The sequence below is a fragment of the Pseudorasbora parva genome, chromosome 23 (genome assembly GCF_024679245.1).
Source record: "Pseudorasbora parva isolate DD20220531a chromosome 23, ASM2467924v1, whole genome shotgun sequence".
Classification (NCBI taxonomy): Eukaryota; Metazoa; Chordata; class Actinopteri; order Cypriniformes; family Gobionidae; genus Pseudorasbora; species Pseudorasbora parva.
Genome location: NC_090194.1, coordinates 15,386,124 through 15,409,442, shown reverse-complemented (window position 1 = coordinate 15,409,442; position 23,319 = coordinate 15,386,124). Strand labels below are relative to the sequence as shown.

The window sequence follows — 23,319 nt, the reverse complement described above, 5'->3', positions numbered from 1 at the left end:
CGCGTCTCAGCTCAAGGTTCAGGTTTATATTTTGTTCATTAACGACGTCATCAGTGACTAGTCGACGCCGACTCAACTTTCATCACATAAATGTCGACTCTAAAAAAAAATGGAAGCCGTTCAACCCCTAGTCCAAAGTACTTTTTTCGGATGAAAGCAAATTTTGCATGTCATTCAGAAATCAAGGTGCCAGATTCTGGAGGAAGACTGGGGAGAAGGAAATGCCAAAATGCCTGAAGTCCAGTGTCAAGTACCCACAGTCAGTGATGGTCTGGGGTGCCATGTCAGCTGCTGGTGTTGGTCCACTGTGTTTTATCAAGGGCAGGGTCAATGCAGCTAGCTATCAGGAGATTAGAGCCCTTCATGCTTCCATCTGCTGAAAAGCTTTATGGAGATGAAGATTTCGTTTTTCAGCACGACCTGGCACCTGCTCACAGTGCCAAAACCACTGGTAAATGGTTTACTGACGATGGTATTACTGCGCTCAATTGGCCTGCCAACTCTCCTGACCTGAACCCCATAGAGAATCTGTGGGATATTGTGAAGAGAAAGTTGAGAGACTTAAGCTCATCCAACACTCTGGATGAGCTTAAGGCCGCTATCGAAGCATCCTGGACCTCCATAACACCTCAGCAGTGCCACAGGCTGATCGCCTCCATGCCACGCCGCACTGAAGCAGTCATTTCTGCAAAAGGATTCCCGACCAAGTATTGAGTGCATAACTGAACATAATTATTTGAAGGCTGACTTTTTTTGTATTAAAAACACTTTTAATTTATTGGTCAGATGAAATATGCAATTTTTTTTAGATGAATCTAAAATATATGAAAGTTTAATTTTTATCATTACATTATGGAAAATAATGAACTTTATCACAATATGCTAATTTTTTTAGAAGGACCAGTATGTATGTGTGTGTGTGTATATATATATATATATATATATATATATATATATATATATATATATATATATATATATATATATATATATATATATATATAATATGACATGTGGAGACTCAGCTGTCAGTTTCAGAGTATAGTCCTCAGAGCAGATCACAATTAGAGCAGAAAGGCTGATCGCAGACATCTGCTCTAGTATTGTAGGAAGATATTCAGAATGAGGATGAGGATTTCTGGAGGAATATAATGGGACTCCTAACATATATTATACAATACAAACACGAATATACAGTTTAAAAATGGGTGTCAGTTATATTATGAAACTTTATGAAAAATGTCATGAATAAATTAAATCTAGATTTTTTTTACACATTTTTATGGAAGCCACATTAGGGGGGAAAACATGCTTCTGTAAATTTTAATTATGTTATAAAAAGTCATACTAAGTCATAATTATGAGATAAAAAGTCACACTTATGACATACTAAGTGAGATTTAAAAAGTTTAAATATTCTGTTATAATTATGATTTGTTTGTCATAATTTTGACTTTTTATGTCATCATAATTATGATTTACAAAATAATGTTTTTTTTCTTCTTATGAGGCAGAACTGGACTTCCATACATATACTATAATGGATTTGCGAAGGGTTGTTTTTTTATATACTGTCTTCAATATCTAAAAGAGTCCATTTCATTTAAGACAGAATAACACGTTTTCCACATTCTATGAACTTTGACCATTATTGGCTGACCTATTTCTACAAGCACAAAAACATCCCTGAGCATAAAAACTGTTCCAGCCACACATGCACACTCACTGACCTCACAGAGCCTTTCCTACCTGAGACAACCAATCAGAGGAGCTTTAGAGAGCCCCACCCCCAGTCATGGAAATATGACAACACGCAGTACTATAGCTCACACATTACTGTTTTCATTCATTAATTATAATTTAAAAAAATGATATTTAAGGCATTGCAAACTGATGTTAGTCTTAAAAACTGTGAAAGCCAACAGTTTCCCATCAGATTCTACGCAGACATAAGGTCAAAACCATCTGATAAGACATTTCAAACGGTTTCTGTGCAATAAGCACAGCCATTGATTGTGTGTCATTTGATGCAATGGTATTTTGCTGTTGTTATGAAACAGGGTTCGCTGGGGTCATGAGGGGAAACGTCTTCAGCTGGATGGCATTTTAGAAATGGCCCAACCCTCCTCCTTACACCTGAGCTGTGGTCACAGATGACCTCTACTGGCTATTATAGGAGGCATCTATATTATTCATGCATCAATCCGCACATTCAACACCTCAATACTGTGAGAGAAACCGTTATATCATAAAAGAGTAGTGCAGTAGTACTGTAATGTTTGACTCAGGGCTCTGTATCATGAACAAACGCAGTTTCTATCCTGCTGTTGTTTTATTTGTAACTAAAAATGTATGATTGTTTCCTCATGTCTTGTATAGTTTTAGATTCTGGAACTGAAAACTGGATTTACTTATTAATTTTAATCAAATATGAATTGTCACTTTAGTGAATAATGTCAGAAAGGTCATGTATATTTTGCATATAAGCCATGTACTATAAATTCACCCTTATTAGTGTGTTTAGTTTTATCATAGTTTTTGTTGTAATACTAATAGAATTAAATATAATTTTGTAAGTTTTATGTTTTTTTTATTTTAGTTCTTTTTTATTTTTTGTACTTTTGTATTAGTTCATTTAGGACTTCAGCTTATACTAAACAAAAATGAGAAATGTTGACTTGACAACTGAAATAAAATACTCTTGTTGTATTTAATTTAATTTAATGTCTATTTTATTTATCTACATCTGATTCTTATTTTTAAAAATAGCCTACTATATAGCCTACTTCGAAAAATCGTTTTTTGAATAAAAATGTTTAAATTTAAAAGGAAAACAAATTCTTTATCTTTCAAAACTACCCATTGTGTTTGTTGTGCTTTTGTACTCTAACCAAAAGATGGCGACAGAGGTGGAGCAGTCGCCCAGCTCTTGTTTCAAGAAGTCTTAAAGGGATAGTTCACCCCAAAAGGAACATTTTGTCACCATTTACTCACCCGCATGTTCTTCCAAACATGAGTTTCTTTCTTCTCTTAAACACAAAAAAATAGATATTTTAAAGAATGTTGGTAGCCAGACAGCTATTCAAAACAAAGGTGTAGTTTGATGACACCAAGTTTGAGCACTGAATCTTGGGACACAGGTCTTCACCTTACAGCCGGAGGAAAAGAATCTGGATAGGACTCATGTTCATGGATGCGATTATTAACGTTACTGTAGTGTGAAGCAGAGCAGGACTGAGTGTTGAGCGTTGAACTGAGCAAGGCTACTAGAGCGATTGTTAACACAATGAACCCAACACACCCCTCGCAAGCAGCGGGACTTTTATTATGCCATAGTCGCGGGTGCCACTTTCGCTTTTCCGGTCATAAGTATGACGTAACACAGCTCTTTATCATTTTAGATACATTTGAGTGTTGAAAATGATGTTTTGAAGTTTCTCTGCGAATTTGCTCGGCGGCTGCTATGACACTTGTTGCACGCTGCAGTTAACGTTTCTTCAAAATCAAAATCAAACCGGAAACCGAGGGTAAAGCAGATATGACGCGTTAAAATAGCAATTTTCTCACAATTTACTAATAGTTGGAAAAATTAGGAATAATGTAAGCACTCAACTGAACAAAATTAATAACACTGGCTTAGTGTTTTTTGTATATTTTACTGATTATTTTTTTTTAAATAACTCCTAAATATTTGAGTCTAGGTTTTAGTAGCCTATGTACTACTAGTACTCAAGAGACAAATTATTTAACTTTTATAAATAACAGTAGCCATATTTGTTCACATTATTTATTTCTATTGCTCCGTTTAATTGGCCTATATGTGAAGTAGACCGGAAAAAAAATCTCTTACATGGCTAAAAAAAACATACCTTCAAATAAATGTCTGTAAATATCAGATACTGTTCCTTTAAATAAAAGTTATGTGACTGACATCTAGCTTTCAAAAACATTTTTATTTCAAAAACAACTCATTTAACAGAACAGCCATGCACAGTAATGTCCTTTCATTTGGTCCTGCTGTCCACTTTAGAGAGATAGAGAAGGGAGGAAGAGAAATAAATAAGAACAAATGATAATGGTGGGATCAGAGGAATTCAGCACGAACAGCAAAAATACACCAAAATAAAAAGAAATTCACCACACTTGATCATTCCAAATATACACTAAGCTCTGTTTGATCGATTGTCTGAGCATGATAGTACCATGAGAGTTGAATAAAATCCAGTAATAAAAATTCTAAGGCACCACTTCCATATTCCATTTTTATATAGTTTATAGAGAAAAATAACCTAATAATAATGCACAATTAACTTAATTTGAACAAATAAGCCCTCTCCTTAAATTCATAACTTATTTTCTCTTGAATTGTGGTCATAAGAGTCATTGTTCCCAATTGCATTTACAGGTTTTTGTATTTCATTAAAACGATTTTCTATTTAAAATTCTGTTTTTCTCATTGGGAAATTGTTTTGCTTGTTTGTGTGTTGCTTGTTTTGTCGTAAACCTTACAGCTTTTTTGATTTATGCGTTAAAACAAGAAAGAAATGCCAATAAATGTAATTCAAGATATATCATCTGAAAACATGTCTTAATATCTTTTCTTTTACTTAAGAAAATGTACCTTGTAATTTAGACATTTATACTGGAAAACAAGAAAAATACTGATAAAAAATGAAATTTCTCCTCTAAATGACTGGTCCCAGGTCTTGCTTGTCTCTTCCACAGTTTTGAGGTCTCCATGATGAGTGACATTTGTCCTTATAAAGAGCTGCTCACTCATTCTAACCCCTCCGCTTTTAGAAAATGCCTATTTATGTGACTTTGTGACGATACAGGTCCTTCACAACTCGTCCTTGTAGGTGGCGCTCTGCAGCCCGGCCGGTGGCTGAGAACCCTTCAGAGTTTTATGCGACCCCCTCCAGTCCGTGCGCACGTTGTCATCATCCCACAGCGTGGACGTCTCTGTGTCGCTCACCCACTCCGCGTCCCCGGCATAATGGCAGGGCTGCACCAGAAGAGGGTGTGTGGAGTACGCCATCAGATTTCGATTGGGAAAATGGGATTTGTAGTCCTCACTATTGAGAGGTGAAAAACAGCCAAATAAAATGGTTTTTATTAGCTGAACTCTTCATTAGGATTACAGGCTCTAGAAATTAGGTCAAGCTATGTTATAAGCAACAGAAATATAACAAATACTAATTTATATTATATTTCTATATCTTATAGAAATTATATATATACATTATATAAATATACACACACACACACACACATATACTGTATATACAATATATATATATATATATATATATATATATATATATATATATATATATATATATATATATATATATATATATATATATATATATATATATATATATATATACACACACACACACACGCACACACAAAAATAAGATAAAATAGGTGCTTATATACAATATAAAACAATATTCATAAGGCACAACAGGTAGTAATAATAGCATTAATCTTTAATTTATATATATATATATATATATATATATATATATATATATATATATATATATATATATATATATATATATATTTATATTTATATTTATATATAGTATATACATGGAAATATGTCTTACATATATAATACATGTATGTGTATGTATTCAAATATACATAATACTTATACACAGTACACACTTTTTTTAAAATGGGATTTATCGATTTGACAGCACAAATTATAATATAATATAATATAATATAATATAAAATAATATAATTAATATAATATAATATAATATAATATAATATAATATAATATAATATAATATAATATAATAGGGATTGACTGGACTGTGTATGTGTATAAATTATTAAAATTCCTATTTTAAAAAATTACTAGTAACGCTTATGTTACAACCTTTCAGAGGAAAGAGGTCACTGGTTATCTATTTAATGTCTCTTTAGGATCCAGGATCAGATAGCAAATCACTTTAGGGTTTTTGCTGCTTGACTTTACCCCAATAAATTAATAAAGTATCAATTACTTTCAGCAAAAGCCTGTAGAGGTACTTCATGTACTGAGGATAAACCGCATGTCCCAGGCCAGCTGGCAGACGGCCCGTGGCTTTGTCAGATCTGGAAGGAGAGCGAAGCGGCAAATGCCAGCTAAAGTAGCTACTAATTTTGCTAGAATGCGGAACGGGGAAGGAAGGTCAGTGTGTTTAAAGGGTTAGCCGCCAACGGGGCAGTAGCAGCACGCCGCTTTCTGCCGGGAGAGCCGTGGATCGATGGAAAGATTGAAAAACATGAGGAGAATGCTGCTCTGATCTGCCTCTGTGGGGATAAGGAGCTTCAGGCGGGACGTGCCAAGCAAAATGAGCAAGAGTCAGAGATGTAGAGGAAACGGACAAGGAAAAGAGATGGCATCATGCCAATCCACAGCACACAAACAACCACGCTAAAGGAATCAAAGCTATTTTCAGGCCAGCTCAACATCGGACCAAATGACTTGTACAATTACATAGTGAAGAAAACACGTAAAGAGTTTTTAGAATAAAACACTCCAAATCAAAGCACACATTTGTGGTGAGCAATTTCAGCCAGTCCTGCTTTACACAAATATGATGTTCTCTTATATTTCTGGAATGTTGTTTAGCTAGAATTCTACATTTCGTAATAAACTAGACGTGTTCAATATATAATCAAGGAGAAAATCCAAGTATGCATATGTCTTTATGGTTAGAAAGCAAACTATATCAACTTAAATTAGAAACATCACCCTTATAAGGGGTTTGAAACAAACCCCACAAATCATTTTAAGATTTAAAGTATGTTTAGCCACAGTCTCTAGTCTGGAGACTTGACTGTCATACTCACTTTGGGTGCTTGTCATACATGATGGGTAGAAACTCATCCACAGGAAGCATCTTGGATACCGGTTCGGCGTTAAGGAGCTTCTGAGCTCCCTGGAGAGAGATGGCGTAAGACAGCGTCCAGTAGGAGTAATCAGCGTACACCAGATTCCTCACGTTCTCCACTGCAACTTCCTCTCCAGGGTTCACCTTCTTCCTGCCCAGGTATCTGCAAACAGACCCCACAACAGTAAAGCCACCTGATGGGGGCGCTATATCCTCTTTAATGAGTTGTGCAGTTGGATTACCCATGTGTATTTTGAAGTGCCCCAATTAGGCTATTTTAAAGGTTCCTAATTTTATTTTGGAGTATTCCTACAATAGGTTTACATGCATACAAGGCAATAAAATTATAATAATTTTCTCATAATATACATTGCAACATCACCTCTTTTTTCACAGTGTCTAAAACCGGTTTGGTCAAGGATTCTGTCTCTCTAAACCTCTCCTTTTTGAGAGTCTGCTCTGATTGGTCAGATCTCAATCTGTTTTTATTGGTCTACTATGCTCTGATTGGTCAGATGACCCAGTCTGTTGTGTTTGGTCTACTTTGCTCTGATTGGTCAGATGGAACAGTATTTTAACTGGTCTGCTCTGCTCTGATTGGTAAAATGCTAAATGGACTGCATTTATATAGCACTTTCAACAGACCCTATGGCCATCCAAAGCGCTTTACCTTTTTTCCTCACATTCACCCATTCCTACACCAACGGCGATGTCAGTCACGTAAGGCAACATCCAGCTCCTCCGGAGCCGCTGAACCTCCTAACACCAGCCTAACCAACCTCATGGACGCCTTGACACTTGGTCAGGTGGAACTGAGGATTGAACCACCAACCTTACAGTTTGTGGGCAACCTACATGAACCACTGCGCCACTGCCGCCTGGTTAGATGACTTAGTCAGTTGTGATTGGTCTACTTAGCTCTGATCAGTCAGATGGCCCAGTCTGTTTTGATTGGTTTACTCTGCTCTGATTGGTCAGATGGCCCAGTCTGTTGTAATTGGTCTACTTTGCTTTGATTGGTCAGATGACCCACCGTGACAACACAAATCAGACTCTTCCATGCCTCAGCTACAAATACAGTGTTTTTGGGTCAAAGTAGACATTCACAGGCAGAACATAAAGACCATTGGCTGGCATTATGCAAATGTGTTACAAACCTACGTAGGTTTGTGCAGGAAGTGAGACTGAAAATACTGAGAACTCATTTCAGACAGTTTTGAATCAGTTCTTTTTTTTGGAGACACAATAAGTCATCTTTGAAACTTTGTAGACCTTTTTCACCTATTTCAAAAGCTGTATTACACACTCCATAAAAGCTAATATCTGAAAAACCATAATAGGGGCACTTTAAATAATAATTTTAAAATGTTTACATAGATATGACAAGCTTATGCTACACAGTCATAAAAACAAAAGTGTAAAAAAACTAAAGTGAAAAAACATTTGTAAACCATAAAAAGAAAAAGTGACAAAGCTGAATTTAAGTTTTCCTTAAAACTGCGACAAAAGCAATATTCTGATTCTGGTTTGTGTGTCAAACAGGTGTCACTCACATGATGTCCCAGTCCAGCTCCACCTGGTCCACCTCCTCCATCAGTCGCATCAGACGGCGTTTAAAGTTGGCTTGGAAACGCACGTCATCCTCAAAGATCAGTGCCTTGTCTAGCTGCATGTCGACCATCTATGAGCAAATCATTTTGACATATTAATAATCACAACTTTAGGGTTTGGGGTCAGAAAGATTAAAAAAAAAAAAAATAATAATAAATAGATTCATACTTTTATTCAGCAAAGTTGCATAAATTGATTGTTGTTAAAAATATTTCTATTTCAAATAAATGCTGTTCTTTTTAACTGTATATTCATCAACAAATCCTGAAAAAAGCATTGATAATAATAATAAATGTATCTTGAGCATCAAATCAGCATATTAGAATGATTTCTGAAGCATCATGTGACACTAAAGACTGGAGTAGTGATGCTGAAAATTCACGAATAAATTACATTTTAAAATATATTCACTTGCATTGTAATACTATTTCGCAATATTACTGTTTTTACTGTATTTTTTGATCAAATAAATTAAGCCTGGGTGAGCATAGGAGACCTCGAAACCCTCACTACTCCAAGCCTTTAAATGGTCGTCTACAATATAATATAAATCAATCAATCAGCTTTATTTATATAGCGCTTTTACAATGACGATTGTTTCAAAGCAGCTTCACAGTGTTAAACAGTGTTCAACAGTTTGTAATGAGTAATGCAATTACTTGTTACATTTTACATGGCACCTAACTTTTTCTCCAGCAGTTTATTTCTGCTACGAAGGAAGAGATATTGCCATCTACAGGGCATTGAAGTTACTATCTTGTGGGTTTTGCCCTTACTCAGCCAAACTTTTCAAAGGGGCTACTTTACATGTGTGAGAGTGCAATAGCAGGTAGTTGCTAAATCAAAGGTGTTTCATATACGAGATGAGGACATGACTGCAGCCAAAACCAAATCCTTGTGCAAGTAGGCTTATACTATTTAACTTTACTTTATTTATCCATTATATTGAAAATACCTTTTTGAAAGGTATTGGTTTACTTAAGCCCTTTTTGAGCACTCGAGCTTAACGGAGACTTTTTTTATTTTGATTTGAGCAAATAAACATCTGATTGCTTCTTGTTTTTCACTGACATTTCTCATAGGTGTCGAGGACTAGTGCATCTTTAAGCAAAATACATAGGGATAGTTAACCCCAAAATTTAAATGACTCCATGATTTACTCACTCAGTCATCCTAGGTGTATATGACATTCTTCTCTCAGACGTATACAAACAGAGTTATATATTAAAAAATGTGCTGGATGAAGTGAAACCCATCAAATTTACTTCAGAAGGTTTTTATAAACTCCCCGGAGCTGTGTGGATTACTTTTATAATGGATGGATGCACTTTTTTGGGCTTGAACTTTTGGGATTCAAATCATTGCCATTATAAAGTTTGGAAGAGACAAGGCATTTTTTAATATTAATCTGATTGTATTTTTCAGAAAGAAGAATGTCATATACACCTAGGATGGCTTGAGGATGAGTAAATTAAAATTTTTTTGATGAACTATACAGATACTCTATACTTTTACGCAAGTCATATTAAAATTGGTTACTTGTAAATTCATTTTGGCTGTAAGTTATCTATACTTTTAAGTATGGTTTTCAGGTACTTGTTACACTTCTCTCTGAATGTCATAGCTTTATATAAAATACCAAACCAAATGGCATTTATTTAAAGGGTTACTTCAGCGATTAGCATATGGCTTTGTATCAGCAGAAACCCTGGAGTATATTCGAATGATCGTGCTTCAACTTCTCAAACTAACTCATATGAAAGTTAAGCTTCCAAAGGCATGAACTGAAAACGCGCCAGACTGAACATGCGCTGTGAATCTATGCCGCGGACGTGGTTACCTCAGCTCTCATCACGAGCTCATCCTTGACTGTCAATGTAATCTGGGCTGTGACACTCCCTCAGCGGCTAAATCACATATTAAACAGACACTTTCAATTTGTAATTGTAGTGTCTGTTCTCTAACTGAACTGAATTTATGAAAATGAATGCAGTCACGGTGGGAAAGTGAAAGTGATTCAGTAATCTAGTAGCGGTGGCTTTGGGAGTGGCCTCGTAGGGCAGCGAAGCTTTCTGGGAATTGTTGTCTTTCATCCCCATGAAACAAAAATTAATTTTCTGTCTTTTCTCAGTCTAGAAGGCACCAAATAAAAAAAATATTTCACATTTCTACTACATTAATGACCCAGTTTAAATATAGATGCATCTTCCCAGCGCTGAAGTACTCCTTTAAATGTTTTTATTGAATGTTTTATAAATTGCATTTATTTTGTTTTTGGGGCCACTGACCTCTTTCCAGATGTAGTAGTGGCTCAGGAAGCAGCCCACCTCTCCCTTGGTCAGTGTGCGGCCAGAGAAAGGGTCATAGTAACCAGGTAAGAGATCGACACCTAGAATCTTAATGTCGCTGCTGTTCAAAGCACTGTATGCCCCCCCCCACACACACACACACACACACACACACACAATTGAAAACACAAAATTATTGCCCTTATCCTCATCTATAGATATAAAAATAAAATGCATGAAGATTCCATTAACAGTAAATTTCCATTATTTCTGTTACAATAATTTAGAATATCACAAAAGTACTGGGATAAAAGTTTATAATTTGGAAATGAACACTGATGTCTAAAATAGAGCAAATTATCTTTTGAAAGAAACTTGATGCTTCAAATAAGTAGGTGGCGACAAGTGACTGTTCCCACTTTTTCACAATAACATATAATAGCGTAAAAAGTATGCGTATTTGGAATGCTGTCCGGTGGGAGGGCTCCGAGGGTACCTGAACCCAGGAGTCATTTAATCATTCATTCAAACATTGATTCACAGCATCATGATCTCTAACTTAAAGTCACGATTCTCACAGCTCTACTGTCTATTGTGCATTTATCTATACTTACGCTCCATCTATGGCATCCACAATTTTAGCATCAATCTCTAGCTCATACAACGACCATAACATCCTGTCTCTGCGGTCTGGACGTCTGCGCAGGTTTACCAAGTAGATCTGAAGAGAACAAACACACACACACACACACATGCAAAATGTTCCAATCAAATTTTGTGATTGCTGTAGCTCACAACAATGGTAAAAAACAAAACAGATTATGCACTTTACCTCATCAAAACCCATGAGATCTGACTGTTTGGGGGGAACGTGGACATAGCGAGAGACGTACATGGGCGGCCCATGGACTGTGGGAGAAATGACCTCAATTAGGACTCAAATCCGAGACAATAATTCTGTTCGATTAAGGAGCTAATCGCTAATTACCAGAAGCTTAGAACAATCACATATAGTGGGGTCCAAAAGTCAGAAAATCACACAAGACGTTCTTTGTAGCATTCTTATTTTATTATACGATCATTCATTTTGTAGAAATCATACATATGAAAGCCTGTTTATACCTCAGAGTAAAAAATAAAAAGGGTTCTTTTGGCTTTATTTCTCATAATTGACTTTAAATCCCATATTGTGATTTTTTATCTCACATGTTACTTTATATCTCCAACTACATCTCCAGCTTAACGGTTAAAGGGGTCATAAACTGCATTGTTTTATTGTTTTATAATGTGTCCTGTGATGTACTTATAATGTTAATATGATTTTTACATCAAAATTTGTCATAATTTAGTAATAAAAGACATTTTCCCCTAATTTTATCCCTATTTGAAGGAGCGTGTCTACTGTGCAACTTTATTGTAAATGCCCACTGCTGTGATTGGCTAACATATTTGCACAAAATAAGCATTACATGTGTATGTATATATGTATGCATGTCTCGAAATCTGTAAGATATTTTTACTATTACAGAAAAGTGTAAATTATAGCATTATATTTAGATCTATTACATTATATTTAGATCGTGGAATGAAATGTTGCAGTGATGAGCATTGTAGCCGATCACAGACATGTTGCGCACATTCACATTGTTGAAAAAAAATAACACATTCCTACCATTAGGATCCTTTGAAAGGTAATGTTATTTGTAGTCCACCCTGTCTCGCTCTTCTCTACTCGTCATCTCACTAACAAGCCAGTGGGCGGGGCCAAAGTTGCAATGATGATTTTCATATGTAGAGGTCTTTCACCTATCTATAGGCACATCCCATAATCCATAACGAGTCGTTCTCTGGGCTTGGTTACAATAAAAACTGTTTTTGGACTAACAAGGACGTTTCCAGATCTGAAACTTACAGGATATTCTTATAGTTAGATGTCCTCTTACATCTCAAAAGCTCACGGAAAATTAGATTCCACAGTTCAAAACCCTTTAAGAATACGTCCGATTGCGCTCTAGGAGGATTAACAAATTTCCAACATTTGAGCTGCACATATGTCACTTGCACTGCAAACTGTCCTGAACAAACTCAGGAGCCTTTGCTGAGGTTGTGGATTGCAGTTTTTAAAGCACAAACCGATTTTTTCACTTCATAATATCTCAATGTATTGTGATGAGCCATCTGTATTTATTTTGTTTAGCTTGTATGTGTTTTTTGACTCTCAAAGTGACGTTAGCCATTATATGAAAATATAAAAAATATTTTGTTAGTTCTAATTAAGAAAAAGAAGACACCTACATCTTGGATGGCCTAAGGGTGAGTAAATGTACAGCACTTTTTTTTTTCTAGGGGAACTTTCCCTTTAAGTGTGAATTGAATGTAAGGCTTTCTGACACTTAACTAAATGTCAATTATAATTAAATTAAACTGTTTTATAGTTTACATTACATGTTTTAACGATGCTTAAGAGATATAGGATGTAAGTACATCTTTATATGTCATTTTGTTAACACTAGTTTAGTGTACAATTCTCACTATCTAACTAGTTGCTTATTCACATGCTGCTAAGATATTGGACTGTTTATTAGTACTTATAAAGCACATATTCTGCATGAGCATATTCTACATCCCTTAAATCTACCCAATACCTAAACTTACTAACGATTACCTTACTAACTATTAATAAGCAGTAATTATGAGTTTATTGAGGTAAAGGTCATAGTTAATAATCACTTCGTGTACCAGGCTGTACATGGGGGATGGGGTCGCACTCACAGCTCAGCTCGGCTCAGGCATTCATGGAAACGGTGCGGCCGGCGGAGCAAAGTGAGTATTTTATCTTCTCAAGTTAATTCCTATGAAAGTTAATCTTCCAAAGGCATGAACTGAAAACGCTCCAGACTGAACGCGCGCTGAGAACTACTGCCGCGAGCGTGGACGCGTTTACCTCAGCTCTCATCACGAGAGCTCATTCAGCTCATCACGATGCGTGTAATCTGACTCCTGCTGCGTTTGTGCTGACACTTCCTCACCGGCTAAATCACAATATACTGAACAGACACTTTCAGTTTTTAATTGTAGTGTCTGTTTTCTAACTGAACTGATTTTATGAAGATGAACGCCGTGTTGGGAAAGTAAAAATGATTCAGTAGCGGTGGCTTTGGGAGTGGCCTCACAGGGTAGCGAAGCATTCTGGGAATTGTAGTCTTTCATCCCCATGAGACAAAAATACATTTTCTGTCTTTTCTCAGTCTAGAAGGCACCAAATTCAAAAATAATTTCACATTTCTACTACATTAATGACCCAGTTTAAATACAGATTCATCTTCCCAGCGCTGAAGTACCCCGTTAAAGCAAAAAGGAGGACATATAGACTACTACAACATTCTGAAATTCATGTACATTTACAAATTATCGCAGAAGTGTTATGCTGATAATATCATTTAGTAAAAAAATATAAATGTGAGTGTCACTCACTCAGAGATTCCAGGTAAAGGTGGACAAAATTGATTCGATCATCCTCCACAGTCTGATGAGGCTTTGCAGGTACGTTCAGATACCCATAACGCTCCTTGTTGCACAGATACATCTGAACCTCTGGTTTTGAAAAAAGTGAATTATATAAGATAAATAAACATTGCCAGAAATAAAGTCAGCTCTTTTCAATGCAACTGCCTATTTGTTACAGCCAGCTGGACACAGAGAAGAACTTTTTCCCTCATTCCTACCAAACTAAATCCAAATGTTAAACTCATCATATTGCATAAGGTAAATGAGATATGCTGGAGTCATCCAGAAGGGGGCATCATACCCGATATTCTGCAGGAGAAGGCAAAAACGATGATGTCGTCGAAGGGCCAGGAGTAGTCTTTGTGAGGGGGGTGAAAGGACACACTTTTGGTGCCCTGTTTGCGCAGGTCCAGCAGGATTGTGGAGTGGACCATGGGGACAGGGTAACAGCCCAGCCTTTGACGTTGCTTTGTGGGGAAGTACTCAGCGGTACGACGATAATATCCCTGAAACAGAGAAAAAACTGTACAACATAGTCAAAAAACAAAGTGTTTGAGGAAACAGCACCTAAACAGAGCCAAAATGAACAATTGGCCTCAAAAGTGATGTATTTCTCCAAAGACACTCACTTAAACTGAATAGAGGACTTGTTTTGTCACATTGCTTTCACACACAGCTTTACTGTAAATTTCTGCTCTCTCATATGTAGCCTTGACAAATTTATTTGAAGTTTGATTGGACAGTTTATGATTGAGTTTGACTGGACAGTTTATGAAAATTAACCCAAAAAAGTAGTTGCAACATTTTATGTGTTTTTGTAGCAAAATAATTAGTTAAATAATTTAAATGATGGCAAAACGAAAAATTATATTTATTATTATTAGTAGTAAAATAATATATATATATATATATATATATATATATATATATATATATATATATATATATATATATATATATATATATATATATATATATTATTTTATATATATATTTATATTTTTTTTTTTTTTTTTTTTTTTTTTTTTTTACTACTGCTGAAAAGGTTGGGGTTAGTAAGATTTGTAAAAGAAAACGTTTTAAAATCAGTCTTTTATGCTAACCAAGACTGCATTTATTTGACACAAAAACACACTAAAACAGTAATGTTATTAAATATTATTACAATTGAAAAGAAGTGTTTGAATATATTTAAATTTTAAAATTTTCTGCATCATTACTCCAGTCTTTAGTGTCACATGATCCTACTGAAATCATTCTAATATGCTGATTTGATGCTCAGGAAACATTTTTGATTATTATCAATATAAATGTCTTTACTACCACTTTTGATATGAATGCATGTTTACTGAATAAAGTTATACATTTCTTGATAAAATGTAGTGATCCCAATTCTTTGAATGGTACACACACACACACACACACACACACACACACACACACACACACACACACACACACACACACACACACACACACACACAATGCAGTTAGCAACTTTGTATTAGCTTGACTGTAGTTTATCTAATTTAAATCAACAGTAGTCTATACATTCAGAAAATGCAGTTTCAAAGTAGCTTCTCCAATGCTCGTAATATTATACAGAAACAGTTGAAGCAAGATGAAATGTTAGCTATCACTCATTGCATACACATGTACACACACTTATAGACACTTTCAAGCTGGAAACACATGGTTCTGTACCTGTGGAGTGATGCCACACCAGAAGTTAGAGTATGCTGACTGTGAATCCAGCATGGGGGCAATAACAGACTTATTCTCCGCCATCAGGAGGTGCAGGGTGTCTGGGTTGGTCAGGATGTTGTCTGTGTCTGAATACTGCAGATGAGGTAATAAATACAAAGAATGTCATTGATAGTCCAGATATTAGCAAAATAAAACAGATAGACAATTCTAGACATTTTCAGTCTGAGTTTAAAGCAAAGTAGTAGTCCTGTAATGTGAGTGTTATAAGACCTCAGCCCAGCATTTGCAACCATTGATTTAACAGGGCTTTTTCTGTTCATTTTGGTCAACATTTTTCCCATTGTATAGGGAGGTTCCACTAGGATCTGTTTTTGGCCCAATACTGTTTTCATTTTATATGCTTCCTTAACTATTGAATTTGTTTACATCCAATGAAATCATGGATGGTTTGGAGCTTCGTAAACCAAAAATGACTCAGATCTGGGCATTTTGGCCCACTTCTATAAATTGGTGGTAAAGAATCTTGGGGCCAGATTTTCTAATAGCTTGTGCCAGCGGAAACCCTCTTTTGCCATTAAAAAACTACTGTCAGCATTTACTAAATACACGCAGTGAAACTTTAGCTCTGAAAACTTATTTTTGCAGCATGTTTTAAAACAGACATTTATGTGTGCAGCTCTTGGTAGACTGCATTGGTGATTATGGAAATGATCCAGCTGCGTCTGTGTTCTTTAATTTGTGTCATCAGTTGATCACACGCAGAACTTTCCACTTTCATCAGCTGTGCTCTCATGCTAATTTGCCCTGTTTAGTAAATGTGGCCCATGTTGTGCAGTTCGATAACTCTCTGATATTTGATAAACACATTAATTCTGTGTTCAAATCCTGTTTTTTTTATTATATCTGAGATCAATAGCCAAGGTAAACCATTCCCGTCGTCTAGTTATTTTGAAAAAAAATCTATGCTTTTTTTTCTCTAAGACTGGATTACTGTAATTCATTGTATGTAGACGTTTTATCTTCATTTTGGTGCAGCACGCTGATCCCAAATGTATATTAGCCTCACTACATTGGCTACCAATTCAAGTTAATTAATAGAATTTAATTCCAATTATTGACCCTTGTATATAAAGCATTACACAAACTGGCACATCCAAATTTAGCGCACCTTCTTCAAGTGCATAAACCACATAGTGTGCTAAGGTCAGGAAGTCTGATGACATGGGGCCCTATCACACACCCAGCACAATGCGAAGTCAGGTGCGACGTTTTTTGCTAGTTTCATCCCGACGCAGTTACCATTTTCATGTCCAGTGCCACGTTGCTTAAATAGTAGCAAATTAACCAATCTGTTTGCCTATGGTGGTCCATGAATATGTTCAGGCACATTGTTGGTGTGTTGCTATTTTGAGGCAACTGAAAACAACTGCGCCATTGACCAACAAAAACAGCGCAGTATTTTTTTGTGTTATTTAAAGGGCGTGTTAGTAATGTGTGCATATAGGCGGGTGCATAATGCGTGTACAGTCTGCTAGACACGCAACAGCACACAAACATTTTTAAATATTAATTCTCCTCTCTGGAGAAGCGTTCAGTTTTTTCGCTCGCAAAATCCACCATGTAAATAGCAACTACGCCACAGCTGGCTTTTAAAGGGAACGGGAGATGAGACTTTGATTGGTTTATTGCATTTTAAGCCCAAAACACACCCATACTCATTAAGAGACTAGGTATAACCCTTTTCGACTATGCGTCTGGCACATGACCGTTTTTTTCTGTCGTTTAACTAGCTAAAGTGGTTTCGGACATGCCCTTAGTGCACCTGGGGCATGCGCTTCAGACCATGCGCTAAGATCGTTAAAAATAGGGCTCTTAGTTTCTATGACCAGACTGAAATTGGGTGGCAACAGAGCATTTGCTGTAGCAGCTCTGAAGCATTGGAATAACTTAGTGCTTCTCTAACTTCTCTCTTCTCTAATCTAAGACTAGCATCTCATTAGGTTCTTTTAAGCTAAATTTAAAATTACATCTACTCGCATTAGTGTTTGATCCAACTGGTTAACTTAGAAGTATTTGAATCTGTCTGTTGTTGATTGAATATGTCATCATGATATGGTGTTATTGTTGATAATTTTATTTACTGTATGATTGTACAGCATATCGATCAACATTCTGCTGTTTTAATAGTGCTTTATAAATAAAATAAACAAGCAAGATATAAGCAAAAACAATTCCAGTAAATTATAGCACAATTTCTGACCCCAATGATAAGTGAATCAGGGTGTATATGCTTTAACTGGGTCATACCAGAATGTAGTCAGCCCAGCGTTTCTTGGCAAAGTTCAGCGCTGCCTGTTTGAGCTTCATAACATACTCATAGCGTCCGTTAGTCCAATGCTTGGGCCCCAGCTCACCCGCATAGGACCTGTGTAGATAAAACAGCAATCAAAACTTGACTGGTGGTACCTAAACTTCCACAAATCTAAAAGCATTTAAGAATTGTGGTTTTATCAGGACTGCATATCTGCCATCCATGCATGTTGTGTGATGATCATCTCACGTGTGTTTATCTGAAGGTCTCCACTCCACATAGTGATACTGTGTTTGCATTACGGTGAGCCATTCTCGCAGGATAGCTGTTGTGTTGTCAATGTTGTGGTCTGTTGCAGCCCTACATGAAACAATAAACAGAAAGACAGCAGTTAATTAGAGACATTGGTGTCAAAAGAAAAATAAAGTTACGTGGTGCATCCGACATCCAGAAACATGAAAAAATCCAACTCCCTTCAGGGTGCAACTCCCTTCAAAAACATGTAATGATAGTTACGAAGTAATATATACTTTTTATCTTTAAACATATATTTAACTTAACTTCGTTAAAAAAAAAGATGTGTACATATGGTAAAATATGGTATAAGTTTATACTTAATAGTTACACCACTTGACATTTAGAGTAATTCAATTTAAACTTTAGTTAATAATGGTAACGTTATAGGTTTTTCAAAACTGTATGAAATCAATATGTACTGGCTAATGTGTTTTAAATATTTTTCCCCCATTTATTTTCTAGGACACTCTTATTTGTCAGTGATCCAAATACTGAGTAATATGAACATGAACTAACATGTAACTATCCCATTTGTGATGTAGCGTCTGACTTCTCGTTTATACAAATAAAAAAATTAACTACTTTAAGCTATTTTTAAAGTTAAATCATAGTCTACACTATTTTCTTTTACCTAGTTTATTTTCTAAATAGTAGCTATATGCGCTAGAAATAAAATAAATGTAGGCTAAAGTGAATAAATAAAGAGCTACCCTGGACGTTATTAGTTGGGGGGAAGGGTATCTGCTTTTAGGGAAAAGATTGCAAAAGTCAAGAGGAGGAGGTGATGAAATGTAAATAAGATTGACCTTTTGACATCTACAAATAGTGAAAAGATAATCAACCATATAAACTGCAGGGTAGGAAGTCACCTACCAGATAGAGATGCGCTGTTTGGGATAGTTTAATCTCTCAAGAGCTCCGAGGTAATGTGGTAAAGAATGAGCGGCGTTCCGTGCGATTATAACTATAACGACCGTGGGCGGCTGCATCTTTGACTCGTCGGTATAATTTTCCTCTGAAAAGTAACATTGTGCTACCGCAAGAATGGTCCAAACAGTTATAATCCCAGATAACATGGTTGGATTTCGATGGCCCGCTGCGTCGTTGCACAAACAGTCCCATCCGCGTCAGCAGCTGAAGGAAAGAGGGCTCTTCCCTAAACTTCACACTCCCCCTCAATGCTCCTTTTCCCCCCTGAAGGAGCCAACGTGTTCTGTTAGCTGTGTTTGAGTTACAGCTTCCGTGTGAGGATTTTTTCCTCAGAACGGTTACATTAAGTGTTCAGGGTAATGTTTTTGTTTCACCGAAACACATCGACGTTCTTTTCTAAAGCTCAACTTTTTGAACGTTTCGCTACAATGTTTCGCTAGCTAGAATGTGTCGACGGTTGTTTTGGGGATTTTTTTCGTCTAATAGAGCATATTGATTTTCTTTATCGCAATTAACCAAAGAAAGAGCCTGAAACACTGTCATTTTAACGATTACAGTCAAACTAATTTACTGACAGTTAGATGGCGTATTTTTGTGTGTGCCATGTTTAGTTCAAATTCCCAGAGCGCAAGGCTATACTCGTTTTTATTTTAGAAAACAACCACACAGTTCTAGTTGATTCTTTCCTTAAATGTTTGCATGCAATGAACAACCACAAGAGGGATGTGTTGAGCTTGTTTCACAAAGGAACCAATAAAATGACGTGTCTCTCGTTTTGACATTAGAAGCTATTTTTTCAGTATGATAGATAGATAGATAGATAGATAGATAGATAGATAGATAGATAGATAGATAGATAGATAGATAGATAGATAGATAGATAGATAGATAGATAGATAGATAGATAGATAGATAGATAGATAGATAGATAGATGTTGCACTTTAATTTAATCCAATCACTTACAAAAAAAACTCCACATTGATTCAATCTTTTACTGGTTGTTCCTCTACAAAGGAATGTAAAATTGATCAGTGGCTGTCCGCACTATTGAGTTCTTGTCTTTATGAATGCTGAGATGCTCCTTACAGGGAGATCAAGTGAAAGAGAGAAGCTCAATGACCAGATGCTGCAGAAGAGCAAAACCTTGAAGGGTGTAATCAGAAAAGAAAACAGCCTACCGAGAACAAAGAGATAAAGGCGCTGAGAGAGTAAACGGAATACGGCTGACATCCAGCAAAACTGATTTCAAGTGGCCCTTCTATCATTGGCAAGGCGCATTGCCTGTAACAATTAAATTAGCGGCGTGCTCAGGCTTGGTCCGGAGACTTGGGTCAAAGGGAGTGTTGTTTCATGGTACCCACGCCTACCCCTCCAACCCCTGGCCCTCGGAGGGCACTTTCCCAGCGCCTTCAGCACAGCCAACCCTGAGAGAGTTCACCAACATCCCAACTAACTTTTCACTGCTGGGTCAAAGGTCTGAGGAGCAGGGCAGCAGGGTGTGGCGGGGGGTTGAGGGCACACAAGACAACTGGCCTGGGCCCAAACATTTATTCAGAGAAGGAGGGGGACATTTTCCCCTGGACAACTTTGATTAAGCCACTTTATCCTATGCCTAGTGGGGGGTCTGCCGTGAGCCTATGGATATACGAAGCCATGTGGCATACAAAGTGAAAGGGGGGTCCACTGGTCCCAGCACCTCCGCAGACTCTTTCTTTACTGGGTCAGTCAAAATCCCTAAAAGGGCAGCTGCAACACTATGGGAAAGCCTTAAACTTCGTCCAGCATTGCGATAATCAATAACATGTTCCCATACAGACGTCTCACGGCTCATCAGCTCAATAACTGTCACTCACGGTCCCACGCTCAGCTCAATCGCACAAACTTACTCAGCATTCGTGATGTGACAGTCCAACACTGAATGCGAAATTAGTTTGAATCTTCACTGAAGCTTTTTGGGAGGCTTGGTTTTTAAAAAGACCAGCTATGTTCTCACTGGAATACTGAGATTAATTCCACTGGCTCAATAGGAAAAACGCACATCTACCCAAGTTTTTGCAACTCCTAAAACATATTCACTGCAGTTTATTCCAGATTCTTTGCACAAGGATATGTTATATGACCTTTTACCATAGTGAATGATTTGTAAAATACATTTTGACATTTGCAACACATAAGCAGCTGCAGATGTAAGGCTTTTCTGACGTAGTAAACTTGCTCAGTAACTCATCTGCGCTGTAAAAAATAAAATAAAATTTTCGCTGTAAAATTTACGTCAAAATATGGCAGCTGTGGTTGCCAGAACTTTACCATAAAAAATACGGTAGCAACATTTAAAACCATATAATTTAAATGTTTATGTTGTAATTACGCAGTTCACTTGCAAAGGTACGAGCCCCGTGAAACATGAATCACAATAAAAGAGCTCAAAGACGATTGTGTTTCTAGGTTTTAGTGTAGGCTGTGTTATTTTTAAATGTGATAGATCATAGAGCATTAAAGCTTTCCAAACTGCTGCAAAACTTACATAATGCAGATTCAGATTCATCTGTTTTATCATACTGTAGAAATGTCACCAAAGGCAATTTTTTTCCAGTGCAAATAATGTTTTTCTTATTTAGTATGTTTGTCTTGTTCCTGTTTAAATGTCTAAAAGTTCTTAAATCAAGCTCAATTTGTTTGTCACAAAATGTTGACACACGTTGCTTGTACTAAGTATGTACTTTGGAAACAATTATGGCTATTTTAAATAAAATTTTGCTCAAAACTTTTACGTTTTTTGAATCTTCATCAAGTTTTGCTCTGATCAACTTCAGACAATGAAAAAAATCAGGCTGTATCTGAATCGCATACTTCCTTATAGTAGGCGAAAAACATTATGTGCACCGTACAAAAAAAAAATGGCTCCAATTGAAAACTTTCTAGTGACTGATCACATCTTAATTTAGTTTTAGATAAAGTTTGCCGAATTCAAATTCTGTGAATTGATGCGATTTAATTCATATAAATTAAATTCGGCCAACTGAAAAATTTAGATGTGATCAGTCACTTGAAAATTTTCAATTGGAGACCTGAATTATTTTTTCACTGTGAAGAGTAGTATGTCTGAATTCACAGTATTCATAAAACAATAGTTGAAAAGTTAAATAGCCTCATGTTTCAAAAAACATTACAATAATAATGAATGTGAACAACTTACAGAACAGTTGTACCTCCTGGCTGCTGCAGAATCATTTCAGCGTTGATAGTGTTGCCAGAGAAATGCATATATCTGAGTCTGAGGACGTGAAAAGTTCCGGGCAGCTTACGGTTTGCCATATAGTACGGTTATGGCATGAGTGTGTTGTTTTGGTTCAGGATTAACTGTAAAAGGCATTTGCTGTTTGTTTGTGATGTGCGGCGACTGTCTGTTTGGCTGCATCCTAAGTCACAAACTTCCCTAGTAGACTTCCCTTCCCTGTAAGTAACAATTACAACATGGCAAATGTGTCTGGATTAAATTCATACACTCTAAAATTGGCAAAACTCAAATTACTCTTGCTCTTAACTATATATATTTATATAAATATTTGAGTAATCTACATACAGTGCCTTGCCGGCCCCCTTGAACTTTGCGACCTTTTGCCACATTTCAGGCTTCAAACATAATGATATGAAACTGTAATTTTTTGTGAAGAATCAACAACAAGTGGGACACAATCATGAAGCGGAACAAAATTTATTGGATATTTCAAACTTTTTTAACAAATCAAAAACTGAAAAATTTGGCGT

The 23,319-nt window shown here is 36.3% G+C and overlaps 1 protein-coding gene across 1 annotated transcript; it reads right to left on the bottom strand.

Moving 5' to 3' along the window:
- Nucleotides 1–3,920: 3,920 nt before the first annotated feature.
- Nucleotides 3,921–19,847, bottom strand: cercam (cerebral endothelial cell adhesion molecule). The gene is made up of 12 exons (XM_067433692.1): nucleotides 19,494–19,847; nucleotides 18,573–18,683; nucleotides 18,320–18,437; nucleotides 16,010–16,144; nucleotides 14,607–14,811; nucleotides 14,273–14,392; nucleotides 11,631–11,707; nucleotides 11,413–11,519; nucleotides 10,799–10,931; nucleotides 8,453–8,580; nucleotides 6,859–7,062; nucleotides 3,921–5,075 (listed from the first exon to the last, which is right to left on the bottom strand). Exons 1-12 carry the CDS (start codon nucleotides 19,694–19,696, stop codon nucleotides 4,841–4,843), a joined length of 1,776 nt encoding a protein of 591 aa, XP_067289793.1. The 5' UTR covers nucleotides 19,697–19,847; the 3' UTR covers nucleotides 3,921–4,840.
- Nucleotides 19,848–23,319: the final 3,472 nt, after the last annotated feature.

Coding starts and splice junctions, on each gene's coding strand:
- cercam (XM_067433692.1), bottom strand. CDS start 19,696: ATGTTATCTGGGATTATAACTGTTTGGACCATTCTTGCGGTAGCACAA. Junction 18,684..19,493: donor AAACAGCGCATCTCTATCTG/GTAGGTGACTTC, acceptor TGTTTCATGTAG/GGCTGCAACAGACCACAACA. Junction 18,438..18,572: donor AGACCTTCAGATAAACACAC/GTGAGATGATCA, acceptor TTATCTACACAG/GTCCTATGCGGGTGAGCTGG.